This window comes from Phyllostomus hastatus, unplaced genomic scaffold (assembly GCF_019186645.2).
Source record: "Phyllostomus hastatus isolate PE091 unplaced genomic scaffold, TTU_PhHast_1.1 phas_contig_86, whole genome shotgun sequence".
NCBI classification, from domain to species: Eukaryota; Metazoa; Chordata; class Mammalia; order Chiroptera; family Phyllostomidae; genus Phyllostomus; species Phyllostomus hastatus.
In genome coordinates this window covers 25924743-25938284 of record NW_025333977.1, presented here as the reverse complement: position 1 = coordinate 25938284, position 13542 = coordinate 25924743, and the positions used below count along the sequence as shown (strand labels likewise).

The window sequence follows — 13542 nt, the reverse complement described above, 5'->3', positions numbered from 1 at the left end:
TTACTTGCAATGTTCACAATCATTTTGCTATATAACTGGTGTTCTCAAGACTCCTAATAGTCATTTCTGAGTTAATTAGAGCTCATTTGTCCCTTTAAATAAAACCCAGACAGTAACGTCAACTTTTCTACGTAGGGTTCACTAACACCAAATGATTGTTTTTCTTACAATCATTATGATCCCTACTAAAATGTCAGTTCTGTGAGGGAAAACGATTTTTGTCTGTTTTGTTCACTACTACTTGCCCAACTCTCGAAACTATAGCTGCATTTTGTTTAACGACTGGACATGTGAATGGTATTTGGACCACAGGATCACGGCATCTGTAATATTTTAATTTACATCTTCCACGTCCCTCTGCTTTGCCTGACTCGAAAGAAGACAACAATATCCACAAATACATTTTATCTCTCTTTGTATCTCTAGATTCCAGCACAATACCTTACATATGGTAGCTGTTCAATAGAAATTTTGTTAAGTGAATGTTGAATTATAAGATTATGACTTATTTGAGATATACTATTATTTTAAATAATGCCTATAAAATTACTCAAGGAGATGTTTGGGACAAACTTAACAAATTTTATTTCCTTTATTTTCTTGCTGAAATCAGTAATATTGCAAAAAAAAACCATGAAAAAGAGGCTATTTTAGGGTAATGATAAGTTAAATTAAACTAAATTGAATTAAAGTATGGCTTAACAAAAACCCATAAAAACTAAGAATATATAAAACTTCATTTAAGGCATAGTGCATGTCAGAGAACAGAAGACTAACTGAGGTTCTTAACAGTTCAGGTTTAATAAGTAATAAGTCTATTGTCTATTGGACCACAGAAAATGAAATAGGAACTAAAGATTTCTCTCAGATAAGGTTAATATAATTATCTTGAAGTAATATGTACATAGAGTCTAAAAACCAAGGACTCCATATGAAAAAGCAGAGAACAGCCTAGTCTACTTAATTATCATCGACATGGTCTTCAACAGATTACTTAATATTAGTGTCCTTCATTTTCCTTGCAGAAAATTGGGAAAACACTCATTTTATTTTCTAAGCATAAAGGTCACTATGTTAAGGCAACTTATTGCTGTCAGAATACATAAACTAACCACAATTTACTACCAACAAACACTGTAACAGCTTTACTAATGTTTTTATTCTCAGAAATTCTGCTTCTTATTATTTTCTTCAATCCATGGTCCCCCCTGACAACTGTATCACACTCCTTCTATACACAGATTAATCAGCATTCCCTATAAATATGGCACCATTTTTCTTTCCATAGGGTGGGCATATAAAACCTCTGAAGAACAAGGGAAGGAATAATACAAAAGGGAAAGGAATTAAACATCCACTCTCTAAAAATGATCCTTATATAACTTTGCTCCTGGTGAAAAGCGAACTATTAATATTTTTATAACATGGTAGAACAAACTAATTTGTGATAAATATTAAAAATCAACCTTAAGATAATACAAAATAATTGAGATTTCCTAGTGAAATTATTTTTATTTTATTCAAGAGACAAATGAATTGTTCTTCTACATTTCAAATAAAAACAGTTTATATTTTTCCTGTTTCATTTCAAAGGCAAATATCAAATGTATTTTCAGTAAGTACTGAGACCTATTTTGTGTGTTATTTTGTAAGTACTGGGAGAGAGACAAAGACATATACAATTAAATCTCTAACCTTAATAGGTTTCTAAAGTCATTATAAATAATCCACAAAAGGAGAATAAATAGTGTTAAATGAAATTAATGCTCACAAGGATGACTAAATAGTTCATGTGTACAAGAATATGCTCAGTAGATCCCAGGGAAGAAATAAAACTTGAGAGACAAATCACAAAGTTGTCCAGAAATTAAGGGCATCTCAAATGGAACTTTGAAAGTTATGGCAATTTATCTACATTCAAGGGGCTGAGGTAGTGTTCCATCTGTAAACAATATGATTAGTTTTCCCTTCTTCTTCACTCTGTCCTCACCCTTCTAGGGTTTTAATCTACCTCTAACTTAAACTTTTTTTATTTTTCTAAATTTTGATGAATAGGACAGAGCTGAACATTATAAGCAGTGTCAATATTAATTGAAGAGGAGGAAGGGAGGGCAGAAGGGAGGGAGAAAGAAAGGGAAGGATTACTAGTCAGTGGATATTTAGATGCATATTGAGATCTAAGCAGTCCAGTTCAGGAGAGGCCTTAAATATACCAGAGGAAACATATTGCTGCTACTCAGGGAATCTCCTGTCTTCTAGCCCCCCATCACCCTGCAGCATCCTCCCCCGAAGGCAGTTCAGTGCGAGGGTAGAATGGACAGGGGCTTTGAGTCAGACAGACCTATATTCAAGCTCTAAACCTGCTTACACACTTGAGTAAGACACACACACACACACACACACACACACACACACACACACAACCACTGGTTCTTAGGCCCAATTTCTTAATCTCTAAAATCATTTTTGATAATTCTTAGCTAAATCGATGAGGTCAGAGTGTCCTAAGGAATGTCCTAAGGAATGTTCTAAGGAATGTGAGGCCCTTGCACAATACCTGGGGCTTTATGGTGACTTCTAAAATGCCAAGGTGTTTCCCTGAAAATTCGTTCTTCTTAAGGACCCTTGATACAGGATCCCACAACACATTCCAGCACACCAGTGCTCAAAGGTACTTCTTACAAGTCCTATTCACAAAATCTCTAAGAGTTCTGGGTAACAGTAGGAACTACAGTGCTGAATGCACCCAGTAAATTGAAACAAGTTTTAACCTACCAGAACCTCGTATCTGTACAAGCTACCTCTTTTCCTCAGGCATTTCCTGAGTTGATGAGTTTCAACCTGGCATAAACCTTTGTTAAGTCTATTCTGCAATTTCCTGGGTAAATTGATAACTGTCTTATTTTAAATGGTAATTTTAGTACTTAATATTGTGGTCTCTCTTCAGAGTTTTGGATTCCAAGAAGTTTTACATTTTAGTTTATTTCCCTTTTTCCTACCTTTTGTTTCTATTTTCTGGCTGTATTCTTAAAGATTCACTCCATTTTATTTTAAATTAAGAGTAACAGGCACTGGTCATAAACTAAAACTACCTTTTTTAAAATTTCAAACAAACATAGCTTTTTACTTTAATAGTATTTCACAGAACCCATTCTTCTATAGACAAGCTTATCACAGTTATAGAGGTGCTAACAATTGCACAATCACAGCTTAGACTTCACAATTTATAGTGACAACAAAAAGTATGATTTATGTTCTGCAGAATATACTAGTTAAAAGCAGAAGAGAAGATTATTTGGGAAGAAAACATGTGCTACTTAATGTCATCTTTAAAACATCTTGTGGCATCCCCAAAGAGAAGGACAAAAAATTGCCAGTATGATTTCAGCCAGAGAAAACAACAGTCCTTTATGATCCTACATTTTCTATTCGACATGCTGCTTACTTTAGTGTGACTCACAGTGAATCATCTCGTCATGGCTGGTTATTTAAAGAAGTTAAATCAACAAAGACATAGGTAGAGAGAAATGTGGAAGCTAGTGGTTTACTGATACTCAAATAGGCTAACATTGTTTGTACAATGCATAGATAAATGAACATTATTTAAATACGAAATATGCCAGAAGACAGTGGGTAATTATGTCTAAACTGAATACAACAGGAAATATGTTTTGCAAAGATGTCCAAGTGGCATGTTTGAAAGAATTAGCTGGGCCACATAAAAAAAAACAACAACAGGCAATGCATTCTAAAAATTATCCTGTATATCCAATGATCCAGGTAGCCAAGGCAGGTGAAAACTGAGCAAGACTTTCAACAAACTGCATAGAATGGGTCCTTCTGACTGGTGCACAAATAAAACCAGGGGCTCTTTTTATGGCCCACAGATGTTCCTACTGTGCTGTGTTTGCAACTACATGATCTGGTTATTGGCTGCTTTGGAAGAGCAAGCCAAAGCTTTTTTTTTCTTTTAACAAGATTTTATTTGTTTATTTATGTTTTCTATTGTTTATTTACATACCCTGGCCAGTACCAAACCCACAACCCCAGCCTGTGCCCTGACAGAGAATTCAACCAATGGCCCTTCACTTTGCAGGATCATGCCCAAACAACTGAGCTGTATTAGTCAGGGCACAAAAGCTTTCTTGAATGAATTAAATTGGCATGTGGCTTATTTTTATCCCTCTGCTGTTGAGGCAAAAAGTTGGGGTTGTAAATTTAATAACACATGCAAATGTAATTATGTTTTACCTAAATCAAGACACTGGAAAAGGGGAAAAATGGGCTTTGTAAAAAAGAATCAACATGAGGGCAAGGCTAATCTATGCTCTATTACAAGTCAAGATCAGAAGTATCAAAACAAATCTTTAAATGTATTACCAGTGAGGCAACACCCATAAAAAATGGATATAGTACTATCCTGTCATGGACACAGGGTTTTATCCTAAAAATAATATATAGAGGAAAAATGCACAATACAATAGACCAGGGGTGTCAAACTCATTTTTACCCAGGCTGATGTGGCCCCCAGTGAAAATGAGTTTGACACCCCTGCAAAAGACCATTGCTCTTATAGGAAAGTAGAACAAATGATGTCATGAAAATATTTCAATTAATGTAGTGAAACATAAAAATGCATATCTTTTTAAAATTTTGAAAGAATTTGGGTGAAGTAGTAAGAATAGGGAAGAAAATGACCACAAAGGGAAGCTATATGAATAGCAACAAATGGCAAAGACAGGGAATAAATAAGAGAAAAAGAATAACCCTGAGGAATACAAAAGGGACACTGTGCTTAGAATAATCATTGAGTGACATTATATGATACATATACAAGTTCTAAGAGAAATGGGGAGGAAAGAGAATTAGTGTGAGGAGACAAACACAGAAAATGTGGGCACAAAGAGATCTTGTCACAGACCCAGTTGTCTCAAATCCTGTTTTAAAACCAAGTGTGGAATATCAATAAATTAAGTAAAATCTTTAATATGGTTGTCATCAGAATCCTTTCAAAACTATAATGGGGATTGACACCAAACATATTTTTAGGAGACTGTACCCAATGGGTGGCCAATCTCATCAATTTTTTCTATCAGTTTGAACAAGCACAATAAGATACATTTAAGAAAATGTTTTTGGGTTTATGACCTTGTCACACAAAAAGGCCATTTCCAGAAGTGCTGGTATAGGTCAAACCTTTGGAAATCCAGCATAATTCAGAATTGTTAGATTTTAGATGAACTGCTTTGGATTCTTAGGTTGGGTGCGGATTCTTAGGTTGGGTGCGGAACCTGGTATGCCCGTGCTTGACTGTCTGAGGCCAGGTCAGAGTTGGAATGGGTGGTAATTAAAACCAAGACTGGAGACAGATGGGCTGAGGACTAGAATCATGCAATTTATGCAGTATCTTTTTAACTTTACCAATTGGTAAATTTTCTGAGAAAACATTTTTCTCAGGAAAAAAAATGTTAGGTGTCTTAATCACTTGTAATTGTAAAAAAGAACCAAAACAGCACTTGAAAATATGAAGCTACAAATCTAACATCACAGAGTGCTTGCTTCCATGGCATCATCTCCTTGAAATGCAATCCCTCCTTTTAAAGTGAAGTGATTGACACTAATGAATTATCAGAGCTAATAAGGAAAACAGTCTGATCAAATCAGCATTGTCACTTTTTCAAAGAACAGGAAGAAATGCTGCCAACAACCATTTTACATTTAGTGAGGCAATTGGGCAGTGGCAACAAGCCACAGTGTTCAAAATGACGTTTCCTGCTGATTCTGGCTTGCACTAAATGCATGTGTACATAGCCAGATCAAATGAGAATGAATTTTTCTTTATTTGGCCATTTGTAGTTTTACAGTACTGCAAAGAATGAATAATTAGGAGTCTGACAAAGAAAAATAGCAGATATTAAACAAAAGGTGTCCAAATTGTATAGTCATTAATGATTTTGAAGAGCCATCTTTTACATTTAAAAAATGGTTAAAGTGAGAAACAGTGAACTTAGTAAGGTTATTAACTGTTCACTCTTTAATTCTGGCTCAATGGTGTGGTGGTCTTTATTTTTCACACCTTCCTTTGCCCATGCAAACTAGTACTTATTTCCTTATATGCAAATGTTTGGACATAACTTTCTTCACATATACATTTGAAGCATATCTGCTTTATTTAACAGTCACCATTTAAACTACATCTCCATGCACCACATATAAATATTCATTCTCTAACTATTATGTGTTTGGCATTGACCGAATATTAAAAGCCAAGGTCACTCAGTCAAGATGAGCTCTCAAGGACCATCCAATAAATCAACTCAAACAAATTATTCACTGAGAAATTATCCTTCTTTCTGGTGTTTGTGGGAACTGCAGAGAATGGTCTGCTGCTACTGTAAACCAGTGTAATCAATAAACAAGATGGCTGGTTGTCAAGGGGTGAAATTTGCACCATTCAAAATGTAATTGGGTTTCAGAGACCTTCATACTTAAACTCTTTGCCAAAAGGAGAAACAGTATTTTATAGTTCTTCCCTAAAGTTCACGTTTTAAAAAATGTAATTGAGAACTAAAGGCTCATCACCGCTGTCATAACAAAATTAAAAAAAATATGTATATCAACAATTTAAGCTTGTATTCAGTCAAATTACATGTTTCATTTAGCTACAGAATTCTATTTAGCTAAGGAAATCATTTAGCATGGTAGCTAAAATTAAAACTGAAATATTTATTTAGTTGTTTTTAAGCGGTGTCCATTATTTACACATTAGCATATTCAAGTATTCTATTTTAGAAATAAGGTTATAACCAAAGTAGTTAAAATAGAGGGGTACACCAAATTGCCTATAATTTAGCAAATATTTGAATAATTTTTGACCATGTGTAGAGCAAGTAAGTTTGAGTCATGATTACTAAAATATGAAAATATATGGCTTAAAGGTGACATCAAATATTTATTCCCAAGTCATGGCAAAGTAAATGTTTTGCCTTTTTCTGTTGTTGTTGTTGCATTTTGTTTTGCTTTGCCTTGTTTTTCCTAACATCCAGTACATCCCATCTGGCTGCATGTTTCTGAGTGAAAGTGACAGGAAGACCCAAGGAGTTTCATAATAAAAGAAAGAAAACTCAGAAATAACTAGCAATCAAAGAGAAATATCTTCACCAAAACCGAAGCAGTCCAATATAAGAGCAAGGAGCCCAAATGTGGCTGGGGCATCCCCTGAGGACTTTCAGATTTTAGGAAGAGGTTCACATAGACTTAGAGGTATCAGAGGTTTCCTACAGTGAAACTCTGTAGCAAACCTTTTGTCCATATGTAATTTTCCAGGGAGAGAGAACATACTTTTCTGTTGATTTTGAAAGGAATCTCCACCCCCAAAGCAAGAATAATATAATTCCAACAATCACTAGGATATCATTTGACCTTCAGAAGTAAACTATGTGACTTGAGATACATATAGTAGTTACAATGCTAAAATATTGTGTTTATTTATGGATTAAAAAAATAAACTCAATTGTTTAAATTATAATAGACTTTGGTATTTAAAATTATAATAGTACTGATACTGTTGTTTTTGCTGATTTTATTTCTTTAATTTAAAATAATACTCTTCATGTCATTATTACAAATGTGATATATGTTTATCATAAAAAAATCTAACTTAGACAAGCAATTTCTAAATCATTTATAATTCTATCATGCAGTTCATATTTCACAGTATATTTTTGAGGCTCATTCTTATGAAGGACAGTTATTCCCTTATAGATGAACAAATCTTAATGTTATAAAATAATAATCTTTTATTCTCTGAAAGTTTTAAGTATTACACACAGTGCCAACTGAATTTTCTTAAGTATAAAAATTAGAACAGTCTACAGAAGTAAAATAGATGCTTAAAAGAAATCTTTGCAGACAATATTATATTAATATTCACAGAATATTTTGTCCTTTATTTATACCTGTTCTTATTTTGCAAAATGTTACATACTCAGTGACTCAGGATCTAAGCCCAAAATATTCTAAAAATAATAAATTAACAATGGAGGGCAGAGTGATTGCTGCAGGAGTCACACTGACAACAGTGAAATGGAAGCTTGACAAAAGTAGAAAAGAAGAAAACTGTATAGAAACTGACAAATACAACAAAGCAGGGCAATGAGGCCACTTCATATGGGAGCAAACACCTGACACAACAGCTCAATTGTTCCTGAGATCACGGATTTACAGTCACGATAATAAAAGTCATGAGAACAATTGTGAGGTGATGTTGTAGCATTCTCTTGTTTAAGAAGCAATCCAGGTGGTCAAAAAAGTATTAAATTTTCAGATACTGAAAATACTTGGCTTTTTAGAATGATCTACTTATTCTCCAAGCATTCCTATAGTTAGAATATCAGCTTTTGCATTGAAAAGTGAACTACAAATGACTCGTAAAAGATCTGATAATAAAATGCATGACTCAAAGAGGAGGATTCATTCTTTAATTACAATACTGATTTTTATATTTGTTTAATAAAGACAAATTATAATCCTGATGAAAGTTTTATATGTAGATAATGTGGAAATGAAGATAATTATGAGGGTGGTGTTAGGATTCTGCCAAAAGAGATATATTTAAATGTGAAAAAATTAAAGTAGAGATGAGGTAAATAATCTTTTTGTCATCTTTTATCAAGGATAAGACAACACTTCAGTGAAATGAGATGGAGCCCATACCTTATAGAAATGAATCCCCAGTGAGAAACCTCTGGGCAAGTCTTGTTTGAACTAACTAAATGTTAGGTACAAATGTTAAAAAAAATCTCTAAACTATTTTTCTATATAGAACCTATAAATAATAATCAAAGCCTGAAATTATAAATCTCTTTGATAGAAGATGGTAGGTAGAATATTCTTTCAAACTTACATATTGCCTTATGCTTACTCATAAGTACACATCATTCCTGTTGGCATGGCAGCCAAAATTCTTCTAATCCCTTCGAATGATAATCGTCTATAGAGAGGGAGGATCTGCATTACCATAGTTAGTATACTGCATAACTTTATCCAATTCTTGTTGAAAATTATTCAAACAATTTTTCATTTTTTAAGTTACTATAATTTAAATAAAAATTACCTTTAAGGCTGTTTTGAACTTCTAAAGCTATATCGAGAGCATTAAAGGGCAGAACTGGTTCATTGGCAATTTGTAAAATCACTTCTCCTGAGAGCTGAAAGAAAAAAAAAGGAAATGCTGGCATTCAGTATTAAGGGTTTTTGTTTGTTTTTCATTATTCTATACACTCATACATCCACAGTAGCAAAAACACAGAGGATAAATTGTTCTTTTATAAAATCTTTTTCTTTTAAGCATCTTTTTAATTGTATTTTTCTATGAAGAAAAATAAAACTCAGTATCTATTTCATATCTCAAGCTAGTATGAATACATATATTTTTTCTTTTTTTGACCTAAATATTAAGAAATTGCTTCCATACTTGAAGTTGTAATATTTAAACCTTTAAACAATTCCTTCTAAAACAGTTTAGAATAACACACAATAAAATTAACAATAGAGAGGAACAGAAAAGTCAGTATCTGGTTATTGAACTAAGTAAAACTCCAGACAAAACTAATCATTAATTGATCTCATTTAAAATATAATCCAACATACAAAATTTCTTTAAAATCTTAGGTATTCTTTTCCTTTGTGTTTTACTACATTTCTAATTACTTTTATAAAATGTGTCAAAACTAATAATATTTATACATCTTGAAGGTCAATGTTTAAGTTAAATTTTAAAAATATAAAATTCTAAATGGCATCTCCAAAACTCATGCCTGGACAACTGTGTTTGAAAACCAGCATATACAGTGCAGCTGAACTAGCATCTGCTTAATAACTGAGGCAGTCATATGTGTTTGTAGACATCTCAGAGCAACTTCAGACTGGTGACAAATGCTATTGCCAGTTTCCCTCTCTCTCTCAAATGACATTTAATATTTACCAGGGCTATACAGATGTCCCTACTTATCTTAAAGTCCTAAAGCTGGCACCCAGTGAAATGGGACTGGGTCAGTATTCCTAGTAAACTATGAAATCTTGTTAGTGAATGAAAATATTCTTGTGAAACTACACAAGGGAAATTAGCACACTAATCAGAGGCAGTACAGAACACATAAGATATATAGACTACAAAGAAAGTGTGATGTTAAATATTCAAATCCATATTTGATATCCATATATACATATTCAACGAGGGTCAAAGTCCATTTAATATTTAAAAGTTATCTTTTCCAATAATTTACACAATTTATATCAAGATAAAAATACAATTCAATTTGACCTTCTATATGTTTGGAGAAGCACAGTTCTTGAAAATAAAGAGGAAAAGAAAAATTCTGACTGACATCCCTTTATTTCTTTGAGATTTTTTTCTCCTATATGTAGCAACCACTTCTCCAATGCATAAGATGTCTTTGCAGATACCTTTATCCCCAGCATAGTGATCACAAAATTCTTGGGAAATGCTTATTCTGCATATTCAGCATCATAAAAGCATTATTGGCAGTAGATTGATATGAACCCTGTTTCTATTCCATCCCACCCCATCCAAATCATTCAAGGAATACTGATATTTGGAAATAAATTATTTGTAAAAAGGAATTTTTAAAGAAGATTATGAAGCATTATGGTTTACTTTTCCAATTTGCACTGGATAATAGAAACTACAAAGCAGACATGTTTTATTTACACTTTTGGAATCTGGAAACCACACATTACAAAAGATTAAAATGAAAGAATGGGGAGGGAGGAGACAGGCAACTTCCCTGTGCCCTGCTGGAGAGAGTTGTTTTGTTTTGCTTTCTTAAGAGTCATTTGGCAGATCAAACAAATAGAATATAAGCCAGTCACCTTGCTATTTCTTTCAGAAAGAACCTGGCAACAAATTCTAGGATTTCAAAGTCACCTGGCCCACGAAAGACTGCTTAGACTAAATCGGCTTTATTTGCAGCTGCATAAACAAGAGGGAGATTTGTGTCATCTTGCCTTTAAATGAGAAGAGATGGGAAATACTGCATACACTTCTCACAGGCTTTGGTATTCAACATTATTCAGTTCTACCAAAGCAACCTTCCCTTATATTTATATAAAGCTCTATTATTTTCAAAGTGCTTTATTCCTAAATATCTCATTTTATTATCTTGACAAGCCTAGAAACAGGTTATGGGGGAATTAATCCCATGTTAAGGACGTTAAGAATAAATCTCGCTGGGTTCCAGTATAATGATGACATTGGAGGCTTCTTAACTCTCCTCCTCTTATAAACACACTGAATGTACAGCTACACATAAAATCATTCCCTCTGAAAAAATACAGGAACTAACTGTGTGATTCCTAGGCTAAAGAGAAAAACCCACACAAAAATGTATAGGAAAGTCGGACACATACTCTAGCCATAAAACTCACTGAATTATAGAAACATAACAATCAAACATAGCTCATAACTCTTAGATTTTCCCTGGGAAGAGAAAGGTTTGGATCCAACATCTAGTGCCCTTACTTTTAAGATTTTTATTGAAGGGTCAGAACTCCAAAACTCTAGTCCTAAAGGCCAGTGGGATTTGCATCCATAAGACCCACAACACTATAGCAAAAACAGTTCTTAAACATCTTGGGAGGACTAGCTTCAGCTCTTCCCCCACAGTTCAGTGCAAAGACAGCAGGTTAAAAGAAAAGAAAAAAAAGAAAAAACAAAGACCATATCCCAGGCTTTCCCTGAACAAGGACAATCTGCATATCTTAAAATCCACAGTCTGAGGGTAAGTTTTCTAGTTTAATGTGCATCTAGAGGCCAGCTAAAATCCTATTTGGAGACCAGAGAAACTAGCAACACCATCGTTGTGTGCTCCCTCTGCTCTGCTCTAAGTCACTGGTGTCTCACAGAAAAAAGGTTGTGCACATGTCTGGTGCCTGGCTTTTGTGGCCAGCACTCAGGATATGAATCACCTGGTTATGATGGTCAGTGGGGCTTGCATTCAGAGGGCCCACAGAATGTAGCAAAGAAAGAAACAAAACCTCACTTCTTAACTGGCTATGCCTCCAGGGCTCAATACAGAAGTAGCGAAGTGAAATGTGCATCTCCTTGCTTTTTCCCTGAAAGAAGTTTATTACATGCTTCAAAAGTTGCTGCCTGAGAATTTGGCTTCCAATAAGCCAGCATTTAGGTGCTGACTGAGTCCTACCTTTGGGACACTGACAGATTTTTGCACACCCTCAACTTCTGGGTGCCACTAAAAATAAAGGAATTCAGCTTGAACAATCACAAAGATTTGAAAGACAACCAAGGGACAGGGCTGGACTGAATGGTAAGATTCATCTCCTACAGGAAACAATTCCATCAAGAATGGGAAAGATAGCTAATTTATCTGATATATAGAAGCAAACACACAAAGTCAAGGAAAATGAAAAAAAAAAACACAAAGAAATATGCTTTAATCAAAGAACAAGATAAAACTCCAGAAACAGAGTTTAACATAATGAAGATAAGTGACTTACCTGATAGGGTTCAAAATAATGTTCGTAAATTTGCTTACCAAGATCAGGAGAACAATGCATGAATAGCATGATAATTTCAATCGTGAGATAGAAAATACAGAAACCACAGAACTGAAAAATACAATAATTGAACTTAAAAAAAATTAAATAGAGGGCTTTAAAAAAAATTTAATAGAGATCAAGTGGAAGAAAGGATTAGCAAACTCACTCACATGGCAGTGGAATTCATCCAATCAGAAAAGCAAAAAGCCAAAAATAATGAAAGAGACTAAAGGTAGCTTAAGGACATAAGTGACACCATCAAATGGATCACTATCAGTGTTATAGGAAACCCAGATGGAGAAAAGAAAGAGAAAGAGACAGAAAGCTTATTCAAAGAAATAATGGTTGAAATTTCTAAACTCAGGGAGAGAAACAAACATCCAGAACCAGGAATCTTAGACAGATCCAAAAAAAAAAGATAAATCCAAAGAGACCTACACCAAGACGCATTATAATTAAATTGTCAAAAGTTAGCCCTGGGTGGCACAGCTCAGTGGATTGAGCACGGGCTGCGAACCAAAGTGTCGCACGTTTGATTCCCAGTCAGGATACATGCCTGGGTTGCAGGCCATGACCCCCAGCAACCGCACATTGATGTTTCTCTCTCTCTCTCTATCTCCCTCCCTTCCCTCTCTAAAAATGGATAAATAAAATCTTTAAAAAATAAATAAGTTGTCAAAAGTTAAAGATAAGAAGATCTTAAAACAGCAAGGGGAAAGCAGTTTGTTATGTACAGGGAATCTCCATAAGACAATCAGCAACTTTATCAACAGAAACTTTGTAAGTCAGGAGAACTTGGGATGATATATTTAAAGTGCTAAAAAAATGCCAATCAAGAATATGCTACCCAGAAGAACTGTCCTTTACTTTTGAAAAAGAGAGTTCTCCAGACAAGTAAAAGCTGAGAAAATTTACTACCACAAAAAATGATAGAGGAAATTCTTCAAGCTGAAACAAAAGAAT

At 34.1% G+C, this 13542-nt stretch overlaps 1 protein-coding gene across 5 annotated transcripts in view; it reads right to left on the bottom strand.

Moving 5' to 3' along the window:
* Positions 1-13542, bottom strand: part of NAALADL2 (N-acetylated alpha-linked acidic dipeptidase like 2) — a 1144210-nt gene that overhangs the window by 53449 nt on the left and 1077219 nt on the right. For all 5 annotated transcript variants that reach the window (XM_045851217.1, XM_045851218.1, XM_045851216.1 and 2 more), the window contains one exon: positions 9116-9209. In XM_045851217.1, the coding sequence (XP_045707173.1) occupies positions 9116-9209 (94 nt within the window). The remainder of the gene's footprint in view (positions 1-9115; positions 9210-13542) is intronic.